Consider the following 17,711-nt stretch of genomic DNA (forward strand, 5'->3'; position numbering starts at 1 on the left):
TTATATACATCCTTCATATAGATGAGGAGTATAAATATTGACATTACATTACCATCTAAATGTGCAATGTGTAATTTAAATTGTTTTATAATAATTAGTTTGTATATAGCACAGTCAAGAAAGCATAGGAATCAATTAATCAGTCTGATGGCCTGGTGGAAGATGATGTCCTGCAGCCTGTTGGTCCTTTTGCTGTGGTGCTGTGTGCTGGATGGTAGCAGCAGGAACAGTTTGTGGTTGTGGTGAATTTGGTTCCCGATAACCTTTGTGCCCTTTTTATACAAATCCATATGCCTACCATCCCGGCTCCCATCCAAACTTCATTTAAATAGGGAAACTGAACTCATATTCGCCACTTGTCTTGGCATGTCATTCCACACTCTAACTGTCATTTAAGTAAGGACCTTTTCCATATGTTTCCGTTAAATTTTCACATTCCCCTCTTACGTATGACCTCTGGTTATTATCCCACCCAACCTCAGTGGAAAAAAGCTGCTTGCATTTACCGTATCTATACCCTCATAATCGTGTATACTTCTGACAATTTTCCAAAGCAATGTATAATTTCATTGTTTATGTTTAGAGCCTTTTTTACGTGTAGAGGATGATGAGGGACGTAGATCGTGTTCATAGCCAGAGGTTTGTTTTCCCAGGGCTGAAATGTCTAACACGAGGGAGCAGAGTTTTAAGCTGCAAGGAAATAGGTACCGAGGGGATGTCAGGGGTAAGATTTTTACCCGGAGAGTGGTGGGTGCGTGGAATGCACTGCAGGCTATTTGACTGAGAGTGTTTCAGTTACTGTGGGGCCAGGAACCTATCAGCTCAGTGGGAACAGGGATAATACAAATGTCTCTCCAAACTGTGCCAGGCCAGAAATGCTCCATTCTTATAGAGAGAGGCATCTTATAGATACCAGCAGTGTGCCCAGTTAGATGATGAGTTCACTCTCCAACATGTGTTGAACCTCACTGTAACAGTGTGATGTCAGTTCACAGCTTCACAACTCAAGTGATCCCATCTGAAATGTTGTCCTAGACCCACGGATGCATTTTGTTAATCTTTTTACAGGTTCCAAATGACAAGAAATTTCTCTACGGGAATCTAAAATGCACCACGCCAGTTTTGCTGAATCTGTCCAGATATTTAGGAAGTGGAGCAAGGGATTCACTCGATCATCCTTCCTGCTCAGGCTGTGGGGAGGATTTCACTCTATCATCTGACCGACTGGCACGCCTGTCATTTTAAACAGGTGATTCCCATTCATCTGCTCAGACGGTATGAATGGATTCAGATATTTCAGCTAAAGGGACATCAGCAAGTTCACACTGGGACAATGCCATTCACCTGATCTCTGTGTGAGAAGGGATTCAGTAGGTCTTCCCTCCTGTGAACAAACCTGTCAATTCACACTGGGGCAGAGGCCTTTCACCCGCTCAGACTGTGTGAAGGGATTCACTAAGTCATCCACCCTAATGGCTCACCAACGAGTTCACACTGGGGAGAGGCCGTTCACCTGCTCAGACTGTGGGAAAGGCTTCAGCTGCTCATCTAAACTGAAGGTACATCAGAGAATTCACACTGGGGAGCGGCCATTCACCTGCTCAGACTGTGGGAAGGGATTCACTCAGTCATCTGAACTGAAGGTACATCAGAGAGTTCACACTGGCGAGCGGCCGTTCACCTGCTCAGACTGTGGGAAGGGATTCACTCAGTCATCTAAATTGAAGGTACATCAGCAAGTGCACACTGGGGAGAGGCCATTCCCCTGCTCAGACTGTGGGAAGAGATTCACTCAGTCAGCCCACCTACGAGCACACAGGTCAGTTCACACTGGGGAGAGGCTGTTTACCTGTTCATACTGTGGGAAGGGATTCATTTTGTCGACTCAGCTACTGAGACACCAGTCAGCTCACACTGGGGAGAAGCCATACACCTGCTCAGTGTGTGGGAAGGGATTCACTCGGTCATCCGCCCTAATGGCTCACCAGCGGGTTCACACCGGTGAGCGGCCGTTCACCTGCTCGGACTGTGGGAAGAGATTCACTCAGTCATCTCACCTACAAGCACACAGGTCAGTTCACACGGGGGAGCGGCCATTTACTTGCCCGTACTGTGGGGAGGGTTTCACTTTGTCATCTCAGCTACTGAGACACCAGTCAGTACACACTGGGGAGTGGTCGTTCACCTGTTCAGACTGTGGGAAGGGATTCACTCAGTCATCTCAACTGAAAGTACATCAAAGAGTTCACACTGGGGAGCGGCCATTCAGCTGCTCAGACTGTGGGAAGGGATTCACTTGCTCATCTAAACTGAAGGTACATCAACGAGTTCACACTGGAGAGAGGCCGTTCATCTGCTCAGACTGTGGGAAGGGATTCACTTGCTCATCTAAACTGAAGGTACATCAACGAGTTCACACTGGAGAGAGGCCGTTCACATGCTCAGTCTGTGGGAAGCGATTCACTCGGTCATTTCATCTGAAGGTACACCAGCGAGTTCACACTGGGGAGAGGCCGTTCACCTGCTCAGACTGTGGGAAGGGATTCTCTTGCTCATCTCAACTGAAGGTACATCAGCGAGTTCACACTGGAGAGAGGCTGTTCAGTTGCTCAGACTGTGGGAAGGGATTCACACAGTCATCCCACCTACAAGCACACCGGTCAGTACACTCTGGGGAGAAGCCATTCACCTGCTCAAGCCTGAATTATACCTCTGAGTAGGCACTATGGTGTAGCATATGCAGTAGCCCATGCATGTTGTCTACACAGTTGTGAGCATTTCTACTTGTGTGTTTGTGTGCCTGCGTTGCTCTGCCAAAACGCTAGTTGGTGTTGGGGTGCTATTCCACTGTGTTGAATTGACTCGAGTGGAGTTGGGAACGATGGCAACTGCTGAGTTCATCTTGTTGGAGTTGGAGCTAATGGATGTTGAACAAGAGTTACTTTTATTGAAATTACTGCAGCGCAGAAAGAGAGAAATTTTTCCATTTCTTTGTGCAGTCCATGACGTCCAAGCCGCTCTTGTGGAAATTTCTTTCCACAAATTTGATGCCATTTTCAAGTCTTTATTGTGTGCCGGTGAAGAGTCGTGCAAATGTACATATTTTCTGACTTCCTCACTTACCCTCTCCTCAATTTGTTCCATTTTCCAACTTTGAAACAACAGGATATGCGTAGGAGGAAACTGGCTGCTGCCAAGTAGATCAATCACAGTTCTTGCTGTCTGTGTCACCACGATGCATAGTTACAGTTTTGGGAATGTGCACGTTAGGCTACATTAGACAAAAGACTCTCTTGGAGGCGCTACATGGAGTCGCTTTCCGGCTTTGCTCTATTCATTTTAAATTTACTTACCACCCCTTTAATATCTTTATCAAAGTGTTTATAACACTTTTATATATTTGAATTTGAATTTTAATCGACTAAAATGGCTTACAGAGGAAGAAAGGCATTAGCTGAAGGCAAGGAAACTGCAATGGAAATGGGAAGAAAGCAGGTGTCTTTGAACAGCCTAAAAAGTTTCAACTTACTTTACAGGCTATCTCGATTCTTTTGGATGAAAAACTTGCTAAAAGGTTTACTACCTTGGAAGTATGGTTAAAGGAGAGTGAAGGTAGGTTGGCAACACTTGAAAAGAAGAACAAAAAACAGCAGTGAGAAATTTCATCGCTTGTAACAGCTTGAAACAGAGATCACAAATTGAATTCTTTGGAAAAGAAATGAACTTTGACCACTCATATATTGGAGCAGAATAAAGTCAAGATTATTGATTTGGAGAGTCGAAGCCACAGACTGAACTTGCGAATAATAGACACAGTGAGGACATTGAGAGCTGGGATCTTACTCATTTTTTTCTCAATTCTGAATGGAGGTCTTTGGCTCAGAGGTTTTTCTTCTCTTCCTGCGCTCGACCGCGCACATCGGGCGCTGAAACCAAAACCGTCGAAAGGGTTAAAACCGCGTCATGTAATTCTACGATGTCACAATGGGAATACTAAGGAGCTCTTCATTCCGATTGCTCATCAGAAAGGAGTTACTGAGCATCAGCATCTTAAGTTTCATTTTGTTGTAGATTTTTGTCCTGAGGTTATGCAAGAAAGATTGCATTTTAAAATGGTGATGTCAGAATTATATCAGAGGAATCTTTGTCCAGCTTTGTTCTAAACATTTCACCTAAGGGTTGCTCTGCCCGACAAATCATTCAAATGCTTTAAATTTGTGAATGAAGCAAAACAATTTCTCGAAGATCTAAGCTTGAACGCAGATGTCTAATGTTTTGAAGATCAATATTTGAGCGTGGATGTCTGTGAAATTTACGGTTCCTTTATGTCTGTGTATCTGGTTTATTAATTAACAACCAGCTTATAGATTTGGACACTTTAGAACTTTGCCCTTGGGTTGATTACAGTCGCACTGTGTTTTGACGTACGGACGTTTATTATGTTTCCACGTTAAAGTTCCTTTAATTTTTCCTTCATTGTTTTACTTTTTTATTTTTAGTTGTTTGCTTTTGAAAATCATTAAGACTTTGATTTGCTGATTATTTCCTTTTTCTTGAAATATTATTAAAATTGTATTTTGTGTCATTTTTAAGACCTTTCCTTTTAAAATGGTCTGCAATTGGCTGTTTTTTCTCTAACATCTGCTTGACATTCCTCTCGTAATGTTTTGACAATGGGTGGTTTGTTTCTAATTTTTTTTATTTTGAGAGATTTGCCCTCAAGGGAGACAAGGGTAGGGAGGTTCTTAGATAGTTGTTTGGCTGTCTATTGGCCAGGTTTTTGGTCTTTGTGGTTTGGGGTGGGGGGGTGGGGTAGGGCTATTTTTAGTCTAGTATTTTTTTCTTTTTGGCTGAACTGAAACTACAAAAATGTCTGTATTTTCGTAACTTCCGTTTCCTCTTTAAACTATTTTCCATCTTCCTGATTCGTGAGTTTCCTATGCAATATGGTTAACCCTTTACATACTACATTGTTTATTTAAGGAAAATGGATATTCCTAATTAATTTTGTCATTATTAATTTTGTTTCATGGAATACGAACGGTTTGAATCATCCAATTAAATGGAAGAATATTTTTTGAGTTTTTCATAGACTGAATGTTCAGATTATTTTTGCGCAGGAGACTCATCTGATTAAGGAGGGTAATCAGCGCTTCCTTAGTTTTCGGAAAGGCCAACAGTTTCGCTCTAACTCATCGACTAAGGTGAAAGGTGTTTCTTTTTTTTATAGACTCCTAGATTTCATTTGTTCACTATGATACAATTTCAGACCAATATGATAGACTTCTATTAAACACCGGTTAACTTTATGACAATAAATTAGTTTTGGTTAATATTTATGCACTAAATACTGACTATACTGAATTTAAGCACTTTTTTGCATTTCTTCCCAATTTATATGAATATATGGTAATAATGGGTGGAGATTTTAATTGATGTCTGAAACGTATGATGGATAAGTCTGTGCCTAATCAGGTACTTACAAACAAATCTGCTATTTTTATTAATTCCTTCTTAGTTGACTCTGGAATTTTAGAAATTAGGAGGTTTTTACATCCTAATGAAAAAGAGTTCTCTTTTTTCTCATGTATATCATAATTACTCTAGATTCCTTTACACCTTTATTGATTTTCGATTAGTTTCATTTGTCACTGCCTGTGAATATGATAACATTGCCATTTCCGATCATGCACCTTTGAAATGATCAGTTAAGTTAACTGATGTAACCTTTGGTACCAAACAATGGCGGTTCAACTCTATTTTACTTCAGGGCTTAAATTTTATTAATTTCATTAAAGAACAGATTGCTTTTTTCTTTTCAACTAACTCAATGGAAGAAATTTTAAGTGGGATATCACGCGATGCCTTTAAAACATATATCCGAGGGTAAATTATTTCACACTCTGCTGGATTGAAAAAAAAATAATTTCAAATTAATAATGAAATACGTACATTGGTTGATAAGATTAAAGAAATTGATAGAAATTATTCTATTGCTCCCCATTTGATGCTTTATAAAGAGAGAGTTGAACTTCAGATGCAACATCATTTGTTATTAACATCCCTGATTGAAAATCAGTTACTTTATATATTTGTTGATAAATTGGGTAAATTATTGGCTAACCAATTAAAAGCTGCTTTAGCGAAACTTCAGATTAATAGGGTTCTTAAACAGGATGGTACTTTGACGGTTGACCATGACGAAATTAACAAATTTTTTCAAGAATTTTATACCAATTTATACCAATCAGAATTTCCTGAGGATTCTATCATAATGCATGAATTTTTCAGGAAATTAAATATTCTGAAATTATCAGTTGATGAACATTTAGTATTAGACACACCCATTACTGAAGAGGAAATAAAGAAAGCAATTTATTCAATGAATTCTGGTAAAGCACCTGGTCCGGATGAGTATACAGCTGAATTTTTAAAATCTTTTTCCGGTTTACTTTCTCCCTGGTTAGGTAAAATTTTTAAAGATGCTTTATTTGTACATAAGTTACCACAAACATTTTATGAAGCATCAATTTATTTAATTCCCAAAAATGATAAATGATCTCACTGAATGTGCAACAGACAGAAAAATATCTTTGTGAATGTTGTATCTAAAATCCTTTCTCAAATATTAGCAATTAGATTGGTGAAGATATTGCCACAAATTGTCTCCGAGCATCAGACAGGATTTATTAAAAATCATTATACACATTTTAATGTTTGGAGGTTAATGAACATTGTATACATGACTTTATCTAAGACACCAGAATGTGTTATCTCGGTCGATGCCGAGAAGGCGTTTGATACATTTGAATGGGAATATTTGTTTAAAATACTAGAGAAATTTACTTTTAGCCCAAAATTTATATCTTGGATGCAATTGATATAACATATACCTTTGGCGTCTGTTTCACTAATAATCAGAGATCCCCTTTCTTTAGGCTTTTCCAAGGTACTAGACAAGGCTGTCCCTTACTATCAGATATTGGCCTGGAGCCCTTGGCAATTGCTATTCATGATTCATCCAATATATTTGGTGTTACTCATGGGAATGGGACGCGTAAAGTATCACAATATGCAGATAACCTGTCGCTAGATATTTCTAATCCAGAGTAAACCATTCCTGCAGTAATAACACATCTTGCACAGTTTAGTAGTTTTTCTGCTTATAAACTGAATCTTAATAAAAGTGCTTTCCCCATTAAATAGGCAAGTCTCAATTTACAGACAGTTACCATTTAGATTGCTTGCTGATTATTTTATTTATTTGGGTGTTAAAATTACTAAGAAGCAGAACGATTTATTTAAAGTTAATGTTTACCCTTAATTGATCAGTCTAAACAATTGTTTACTAAATGGTCCCCATTGTCCTTATCCTTGATTGGTTCCATTAATGCTATTAAGATGATTATTTTACCTAAATTTCAGTACCTATTTCAGGCAGTATCAATTTTTATCTGTAACATTTTTTTAATATTATTGATTCTAAAATTTCTGCATATGGATGGCAGAATAGAAATCCCAGGTTAAATTAGAAATAGTTACAGAAATCAAAAAAGGAAGGAGGCTTGGTTTTGCCGGATCATAGTTTTTATTATCGGGCAATTAATGTTCGATATTTAATGTTTTGGACACAAGAGTTGGATGAACCTTGAGCGTGAGTCTCGACAGGAGTTTTCATTGGCTTCTATGTTAGGGGCTGTGGTTCCCTTTGCACTTACTAAATTTAATAAGCAAATGGTAATTACAATAAGTAAGCATACAATAGGAATATGGTTTCAATTTTGGTACGTTTTTGGACCAAATAAATATATACTGTCAAGTTCTATTATATCTATTTTTTTTCTTTCAACCATTTAAATTGATCAAGCTTTTCTTTTATTGCAAACAAAGGGAAAATTATGTTTTCGTGACTTATTTATGGATGATTGTTTTATTTCTTTTGAACAACTTTCTAATATATATAATTCGCCTAGATCACACTTTTTCTGATATTTACAGATTAGAAACTTTTTGAATGTTATTTTACCTTCTGTTCCGATATCACATCGAATTGAAGTTACGGGGGAAAAAAGTTCAAATCCACATCAGAAGAGTTTATTATCATTTATTTATGATTTAATTATGAAAATACACTTGGATACTTCTGATAAAATTAAGAATGAGTGGGAAAGAGAACTTCGGATACCTTTACCTATGCAGAAATGGGAGAAAATTCTTGAACTAGAAAATACCTCTTCAGTGTGTGTCAGACATGCCTTCATGCAATTTAAGGTGGTTCATCGGGCTCATATGTCCAAGGATAAGTTTGCTCATTTTTACTGCCATTAAATCCTGTTTCTGATGGATGTAATTCCGAGGTAGCTTCCTTGACACATATGTTCTGGTCTTGTCCTCCTCTAAAAAAATATTGGAAGGATATTTTGAGATATTATCTCAGTAGTTCTGCGTATTCATTTACAACCACATCCTACTACTGCAATTTTTGGACGACCGGTGATGGACTCTAGTCATTTATCCTCGTCAGCTTGTCGTCTAATTGCATTTGTTACATTAATGGCCAGCAGATCTACTTTACTTAAATGGAAAGGTTCCAATCTCCCTACTACATTTGAATGGTTTTCCCAAACCATAGCATGTCTAAACTTGGAAAAAATTAGGAGTGGTACTGTGGATCCTTCGGTTGAATCTGAAGAGACTTTGAGGCCATTTATTCAATATTTTCATATGATTTAAGTTGACCCTTTCCGAATCTTGTGTAATAAGTTTTTGTTCTTGTATAGACAAGCGGAGTTAACGCCAAATAATTTCAGCCGATGTAATATGACAGCCCAATTCTGTCTTTTTTAAAGTTTAGTGTTTTTTCTAGTTTACGATTTTTTTCACCTTATATAATATCTCTTTCATGGTTAGTTGCTATGAGATTAGGAGGTTAAACTATATTTGTCATTTGAAATCTGTGCTTTTACGTGTCAACCGTTATTAATGTAATCCCGATCTCTTTGTATCGTTATATAATTGCTATGCTTATTAAATTTGAAACTTAATAAAAAGATTGAAAAAGAAAAGGAAACTGGCTGCTACTAAGTGGACCAATCACAGTTCTTGTCGTCTGCGTCGCTGTGATGCGTAGTTGCATTTTTAGGAATGTGCGCATTAGGCTACGGCATACAATACAGCCGAGGGTGCAGCGTCGGGTACGCGGCTACGTAGAGCCTACGGCGTAGACTCGACGGAGAAGAATAATTCTGGCTTCAATGTGTGGGAAGGGATTCACTTTGTCATTTCAACTACAGAGACACAAGCGGGTTCACACTGGGTAGAGACTAATCACCTGTGCAGACTTTATCAGGAGATTTTCACAGCCAAATCAACCAGAAGTGCATCATTCAGTACACACTGTGGAGAGGTTGTTCATCAGCTGTGAATGAGGGAAGCTATTTGCTCATTCATCTAACCTTACGTAACGATCGCTTCAGCTGGCAGTTTAATATACGGGGTGATAGCCCCCCCACCCCCCCCCCCCAGCCCGAGCAAACTTAGGAACTCTCATTTGGGTGAATGCTGTGTGATGTGTCCCATGTTGCAGATCAGTACCCCGAAGTAACAAACGATGCACAATATGCAATTAAACGATTGAGCTCTATAATACTTATTTTGACTATAGGGTTAGTAAAGAAACTGAAAAAAAAGGAAAAAGGGCCCGCTCTCTCCATTCACGTCTTCTCATCTCTCGCCAGCAAAAAACCGTGAAAATCTCTTTTCCAGGCTCACAAGAAAGAATATTTCTGTCATTGCATAGTCCCACACTCGAAAACCCTATTTCCTCTAGTCTTACCCTAAACATTGCTGCTACAGAGAAACCATTACCTCAGCAGCGAAACATTACAGAGAGGCCGTTACTTTAGCAGTGAAACCTTACTACGTGTTACACTTACCACACACTACCGGTTCACACTGGGAGAACGTTTCAATCAGCTGCATGATGAATATTTATTCATCAGCGTTGCTGAATGCAAATTCGAGAGTGAGTGTCGGTGCTGAACTCTGCAATTATTGCTGCTGCTCACCAGGCATGGGAGGCGTTTCTTCTGCTGCATAGTCACCTTTAATGGGACTAGACCTGTGACAAATAAATCAACTCTATATTAAACACTGTCTCCGGTACTTAGTGAATTTATAACACACCTAGTGTACAGCAGAGAGTCAACTCAGGCCGGCTGGACCTTGCCAGTGATTCTGTCCCACAGCAGATCTTTCAAATCCTCCCCTGTTGTTCACCTCTCACTGTCCCTGTGAATGAGTTCCAAACAGTCACCACTCTGTGGGTGAAAGGTTCCGCTTGAATTTCCTGCAGTCTGAAGAAGTCGAGCTGACTGCAGTTCTGTCTGAGATGTTCCTCGCCCCTCAAATCTCTATGCATCACAAAGAGGAAGTAGTATTCTAAAGCTAAGTTGACAAAACCGTGGCTATTAAGAAAAACCAAAGAGAGGGCATAGAGCAAAAATCACTAGTATGTTGAAGGATTGAGAAGATTTTAAAAACCAACAGAATGCAACTAAAATAATTAAGAAGGAAAAGATGGAACACTTCAGTGAGCTAGCCGGTAATATTAAAGAGGATACCAAATGTTTCTTCAGGTAATTATAGTGTAAAAGAAAGGCAGAAGCGGATGTCGAACCACTGAAAAATTATGATGGAGAGGTAGTAATGGGCTCGGAGTGCAAGGTCATGCCAGATGAACTGAATAAGTCTTGTACATCACTCCTCTCGAAGACACGGGCAGGAATACGGAAGTACCAGATGTCAGTGGTCAGAATGTGTAAAGTTACGTTACTCGGGAGAAGGTTCTTGGAAACTGATACGGTCTGAAGGTAAACAGGTCACCTGTACCAGATGGTATACACCCCAGAGATCTGAAGGAGGTGGCTGAAGAGATGTGGAGGCATTAGCAATGATTTTTCGAGGATCGTTAAGGAAATAAAATCCTAAGAAGTTTTTTTCCACCTTCACTACTCCCCCTCTCGCAGTTTCACCTATCACCGACCACTTACTCTACCCTTTTCACCCCCGCACTTCTTCCACTGACGTCTCACGTTTTCCCCCCCAGTCCTGATGAAGGGTCTCGGCCCGAAACGTCGACTGTTTACCATTTCCCATATATGCTGCCTGGCCTCCTAGGGTCCTCCAGCATTTTGTGTATGTGTTGCTTGGATTCCCAGCATCCACAGAACGTTGCAGTTGATACTGATAAGAGACAGATAGTTTAGAGCAAAGCTGCAGTCTGTAAAAGGTCTTCGATAGGTTTGGAGAACGGACAACGAAGTCGTGGATGAGATGTATGGAATTGTACAGTGTATGCAAATGTACGGTCATGTACAATTGTGGAAGGAATAAGGGCGTAGAGAAAAAATAAATAAATGGGAGAAATTTCAAAAATCAGAGGTGCATAAATACTTGGGAGTCCTTGAGCAGGAGTCCTTAAAGGTTTGCTTGCAGATTGAATCGATGAAGGATGACAACTGGAATGCTAGCATATAATAACAAGGGCGTGACACTGTAGCTTTAAAACGCATTGGTCAGATCGCTCTTGGTGAATTGTGAACAGTTTGCAATCTGCGAAAACAGATGTGCTCGTATTGGAGCGGGTCCGGAGAACGTTCACGGGAATGCCTTCTGCCGACTGCGTAGGATGACGAGTCTATCGGGACCCTGAGGACTTGCGGAAACTCTGTGGTGGTTTCTTTTCAACTTATAGTCTGTTAACATCTTTGGACTATTTTTACTGTACCCATGGTCTGTTTTTTTTTAATCAATTTGATGTTGTCTACACTGTTGTAACTATACATTAGATATAACTATGTGTAACTATGTGGTTTTGTGTAGGTCTTGTAGCTTTAGTTTTTGGTTTGTTGGGTGGTAGAGTTGGTCTCTTGGTGTGTCTGGGTCGTCTTGTTTTGTCTGGTGGGTTTGGTTCTCCCTTCCGGGAAACGCGCTAAGAAGGTAGCGCGATATTAATACGCAGCCGCCTCTCTGGACTCTGAAATTGGGGATTACCAAACATTATGTAGATTTTCTAGTGCAGTCTGTTTTGTCGTGTGCTTTTTGTGATATCATTCTGGAGAACATTCTGGAGAGACTTTAGTAATGCAGCTCTGGCGTCATTTCCGCCCGGAGAGGGCGGGCGCTAAGGATTAAATGCCAGCGCCGCGAAGTTTGAATTAACTAGTCTCAAAATGACTTACCGAATGCTCTGCATGTAGTACATCGCTACATTGGTGACCCCGACGGTCCAAACGGAATTTGGACCAAAGATGACCGACTCTTCATCTATTCACGCCGTTTCCACTGAATCCAGCAACGCTGCGAATTATTGTTGGACACTTAAGCGAAAAGCCTCGGATACTGAGTACAAATGAAAACCATTACCAAAATATTTTTAACTTAGTTGCACTATTGCAAAGCATCAGCACCATTATGCAATTAAATATAATATATTCAATAAGAGATAATTTGTCGTTTTTCCAAATTCCTACCTGATACAAGTAGTCTGAAATTATATTTGTGCTAATCGTCAAGCAGTCTATCATAAACAAAACAATTCTGTGGAAGCAACACTTTAAAAAAATGTTGTCCAGTGAGATGATAGGACAGTTAGTCTGAGCTCAGTGGTCAGGAATATGTCCGGGTGTATTAAGGGTGAGTGTTTTGGGTACTGTAATTGGGGAGGATGATGAAGTAGGATAAAGTCAGCAGGATTCCTTTACAGGAAATAGTGTCTGACAAATCTCTTGGAATATTTTGAGGAAATAACAGGCAAGATAGATAAAGCAGAGGCAGTGGATGTTGTTTGCTTGGATTTTCAGATGATCTTTAACAAGGTACCCCATGCAAGGCTAGTTGAGAGAGCAAGGAGGCATGGGATCCAAGAGGACGTTGCTTTGTGGATCCAGAACTGGCTTGCCACAGAATGCAAAGAGTGGTTGTAGTCGGGTCATATTCTGCATGGAGGTCGGTGATCAGTGGGGTGCCTCAGGGATCGGTTCTGGGACCCCTACTCTTTCTGATTTTTATAATTGACCTGAATGAGGAAGTGGAGGGATGGTTTATTAATTTTGCTAATGCCACAAATGTTGTGGGTGCTGTGGATCGTGTGGAAGGATGATAGAGGTTACAGTGGGACATTGACAGGATGCAAAACTGGGCTGAGAACTGGCAGATGGAGTTCAACCTAGATAAGTGTGAGGTTGTTCATTTTGATGGGGCAAATATGATGGCAGAATATAGCATTAATGGTAAGACTCTTGACAGTGTGCAGAATCAAAGGGATCTTGGGGTTCCAGTCCATAGGACACTCAAAGCTGCAACACAAGTTGACTCCGTGGTTAAGAAGTCGTGCGGTGCATTGGCCTTCATCCACCATTCGACTGAGTTTAAAAGTCGTGACTTACTGTTGCAGCTATATAGGACCCTGATCAGACGCATTTTGGAATATAGTGCGCAGTCCTGGTCGCCTCACTACAGGAAGGACGTGGAAGCCATAGAAATGTTGCTGAGGCGATTTACAACGATGTTGCCTGGATTGAGGAGAATTCCTTATGAGAAGAAGTTGAATGAACTCGGCCCTTTCTCCTTGGAGTGACGGTGGATGAGAGATGCCCTGATAGAGGTGTACAAGATGATGAGAGGCATCGATCATGGGGTTTGTCAGAGGCTTTTCCCCAGGGCTGAAATGACTACACGAGAGGGCACAGTTTAAATGTGCTTGGAGGTAGGTACAGAGGAGATGTCAGGGGTAAGATTTTTACGCAGAGAGTGGTGAGTGTGTGGAATGGTCTGCCGGCGGTGGTGGTGGAGGCCGAAATGAGAGGGTCTTTTAAAAGACTCCTGGATAGGTATATGGAGCTCAGAAAAATAGAGGGCTATGAGTAAGCCTAGGTATTTCAAAGGTTTGTCACAGCTTTGTGGGACGAAGGGCCTATACTGTGCTGCAAGATTTTCATGTTTCTATGTTTCCAAGTTGCTGCATGAGAGGCTGCTTAACAAGATGACAGCTCATGGAATTACAGGAAAGAGACGTGTTTGGATCGAAGATTGGCTGACTGACAAGGGAGAAAGAGTCAGAATAATATGGACATTTCTGCTTTGCTGTCGGTATCTCATGGTGTTCTGTAGGGGTCAGTATTGAGACCGCATCGTTTCATGTTAAATCTGAATGATATGGATAACGGAATTGATACCTTGGCGACGAACTTTGCAGTTGATACAAGGATACGTACGGGGCAGGTAGTTTCGAGAGAAGTGGGAGTCTGCAGAAAGACTTCGATAGGTTTGGAGAACAGGCAACGAAGTGGCGGATGTAACACGGTGTGTGCAAGGGAACGGTCATGTACAATTTGTAGAAGGAATAGGGGCGTAGAAAAAAAATGGGAGAAAATTCAAAAATCAGAAGAGCATAGGTACTTGGGAGTCCTTGAGCAGGAGTCCCTGTTGTTTTGCTTGCAGATTGTGTTGATTAAGGATGGCAACAGTAATGTTAGCATATAATAGCAAGGATGTGACACTAGCTTTAAAACGCATTGGTCAGATCGCTCGGTGTATTGTGAGTTGTTTCCGACCTGTTATCTGAGAAAATGCTACTCTCGTATTGGAGCTGGTCCGGAGAAGTTTCACGAGGGTGATTCCAGGAATGCAATGGTTAAGTATGAGGAGCATTAGACGGCTTTGACCCTGTACTCGCTGGTCTGGAAGAAAGAGAGGGGATCTCAATGAAGACTATTAAATATTGAAAGGCATAGACAGAGTGGCTGTGAAGAAGATGCACCCTGTACTGTGTGAATCTGGGACCAGAGGACAGCCCTCAATGTATAGGGCATCCACTGACAGCAGAGATAAGGAGGAATTTTAATCTTTAGAATTCATTCCCATGAACGGAGTAGCGGTCAAGTCATTGAGTGTATTTTAAATGGATGTTCAAAGATTATGGGGAGAAGGCAGGAGAATGGGGTTGAGAGATAATCAATTGGACACGAAGGAATGGCGGAGCAGACTCGATTGGCTGAGCAGCCTCTGTCCGATATCTCATGGCTCATGGTCTGAAGAAGAGGCCAGTGAGGTTTCATTAGGATTAGAGTATTCGCGCCTGGATTATTGTATTCAGTTTTGGTCATTCTGCACAAAATGCTGGTGGAACACAGCAGGCCAGGCAGCATTTATAGGGAGAAGCACTGTCGACTTTTCGGGCCGAGACCCTTCGTCACTAACAGTGCTTCTGACAGTGCCACCAGCATTTTGTGTGTGTTGTTTGAATTTCCAGCAGCTGCAAATTTCCTCCTGTTTGGTCATTCTGCTACAGGAGAGAGGACGTCATGCTGGAATGAGTGCAGGGGAGGTTTACGAGAATGGTGCCGGTACTCGAGGGACTGAGTTCTGGAGAGAGGTTGGACAGGTTGGGATTTCACACCTTGAATTGCAGGAGATTGAGGTGACCTTATGCAGGCGTTCCAAACCATGAGGGTACAGAAATGGGGTATATGCACAGTCCTTTTCCCCACCTTTGTGGAATCAACTACCAGAGGGCACTGGTTTAAGTTGAGAGAGGATTGACTTAATACGGATCCCAGAGGGAAATTATCAATCCACTCTCCCTTCCAGTTCATTCTTTAACTAACACGATGAGCGCACTCTCAGGTTGGAGGAGCAACACCTCATATTACATCCGGGTAGTTTACTCCTCAATGACATGAACATCGATATCTTTAACTTCTACCTCTACCTTTTTTTTTCATCAACCCACACGCCCGTCTCCTCCATCCTGTCTCCACTCTTCCCCACTGCGGATTGTCTCTCTCTCGTTCCGCTTTTACTTTTTCTCCCCATTATCCACTCTCCTATCCTATCAGATTCCTTTTTGTTCAACCCTTTGCATTTTCCACCTGCCAGCTCACAGCGTCTCACTTCATCTCCCTCCTCCCCCACCCACTCACCTTCACTCTTATCAGGCTTCACCTATCATCTTGGACAGCTTGGACACTTTCCGCTCCCCGCACCATCTTATTCCTCCTTCTCCCCACTTCCAGTCCCGATGAAGGGTCTCGGCAGGAAATCTCTGTTTTGCTTTATCCCCCTCTATAGAAGCTACCGGACCTCCTAACTTCCTACAACATTTTGTGTCTGTTACTCTGCATCTCCAACATCTGCAGAATCTCATCGGGACAGAGTGCAGAAAGCAGAGACTACATCGGGTCTCACTAATGTCGAGGAGGCCACAACTGGAAAACTGGAAACAGTAGATGACCACAACAGTCCCGATGTTGAGAAGTTGCCTCATATAGAAGGACAGTTTGGAACCCTGACTCGTGATGAGGAGAGAGGTTATCGGCAGGTCTGGCACTTCATCCGCTTGCAGTTGGCTTCCAGCCCCGACACCCCTCCTTATCGCTGTAAACCTCCCCCTTTTGTGGACAACACTGTCACTTGGTGGTGATTTGCCGCAATAACAGGACACCCTGATTTGTGGACTCCATTGTCACCAGGTGGCGCTCTGCCGCAATAACGCTGACAGACAGAAATGTGACGCTCAGCTGCTGAAATGTTTATTCAAGATTCAGGGTTGCTTAATTCCATTTTCAGCAGACACGTGTAAATGAGGTCGAAATAATTATTACTCCGGCTCCAGAGCAACACAACAACACAACAGTAACAACAGATTATATACCGTGCACGGATTGATTGTATGTTCATAAAGTGAATAAAAACGGGGTGGGTGAAGAAGGATACCTATGGTCCACACTGTCAGGTTGTTGAGTTTACCAGGAGACAAAGACTGCAAGGACGAGAGGTTTTCTGTTGACTAATACACTGTGTGTGGACCCCGCTGGCAATTCTGGTGTTGTGACCCGAATCGAGACAAACACCTCGCTGCCCACTCCACCAACAACACGGCACAGCCGGACACATAACAGGGGACTTTACATCCCACAACACTGGATTGAGTGATGAAACCCGTGATTAATGTTGTTGTCCCTCCGAAATCATAAGGTTTTAAATGTGAGCGCACCACCACGGGTGACGTCACGACGACCCCCCCCGCTCCTGACACCGTGATCTGCCCTCACGTGCGCGGTGTCGTCCGCGTGCTGGTGAGCTCGGGCTTTATCAGTTCAACAGCTGGGAAATAATCACGTGACCACTCCCTCCCTCACCGCTGACAGCAGAGAATTCAGGAGCTGCGCTATTCCCATTAGTGCAAAACGATGTCAATCACTCATTACCACCCGTCGCAGAGGCGGACAAGCCGAGAGGGTGTTACCCCCACTCCAACCTCGAACTCCCCATCACAGCAGAGTAAATGTCCGCTTTCTGATTTATTTTAATTTCCCTCCGAGGGAAGTTGGGGCGTTTGTGAAGCGTCTCCTGCGGCCGGAGTCTGATGTATCGCCTCGAAGTAAGAGGAGACCGTTCGGCCCGTCGGTTTGATGCCGGTTCCGCGGGGAGGGAGAGGAGGGATTTTATTGATAGGAAAAAGATGGTGTGAGAGGGGCGGACAGGATGTTTGTCCCGGTGGAAATCTGTAGAACCGTCTGAGCACACGGTGGTGGCGAGCAGAGGGATTCACACATGGGGGCAAACACCGGCAAACTTTTGACATGCAAGTGGGGCCAATGATTCGGGAAACGTGACAATTATGCGTGTTTTGTTGAGATTCTACTTGG

The 17,711-nt window shown here is 41.9% G+C and overlaps 1 protein-coding gene across 1 annotated transcript; it reads left to right on the forward strand.

The window, feature by feature from the left end:
• The first annotated feature begins 1,268 nt into the window (after positions 1 to 1,268).
• Positions 1,269 to 3,266, forward strand: LOC132387644 (zinc finger protein 229-like). Its single transcript, XM_059960033.1, has one exon. It carries the CDS (start codon positions 1,473 to 1,475, stop codon positions 2,718 to 2,720), a length of 1,248 nt encoding a protein of 415 aa, XP_059816016.1. The 5' UTR covers positions 1,269 to 1,472; the 3' UTR covers positions 2,721 to 3,266.
• Positions 3,267 to 17,711: the final 14,445 nt, after the last annotated feature.

The sequence above is a fragment of the Hypanus sabinus genome, unplaced genomic scaffold, assembly GCF_030144855.1.
Source record: "Hypanus sabinus isolate sHypSab1 unplaced genomic scaffold, sHypSab1.hap1 scaffold_2068, whole genome shotgun sequence".
Taxonomy (NCBI): Eukaryota; Metazoa; Chordata; class Chondrichthyes; order Myliobatiformes; family Dasyatidae; genus Hypanus; species Hypanus sabinus.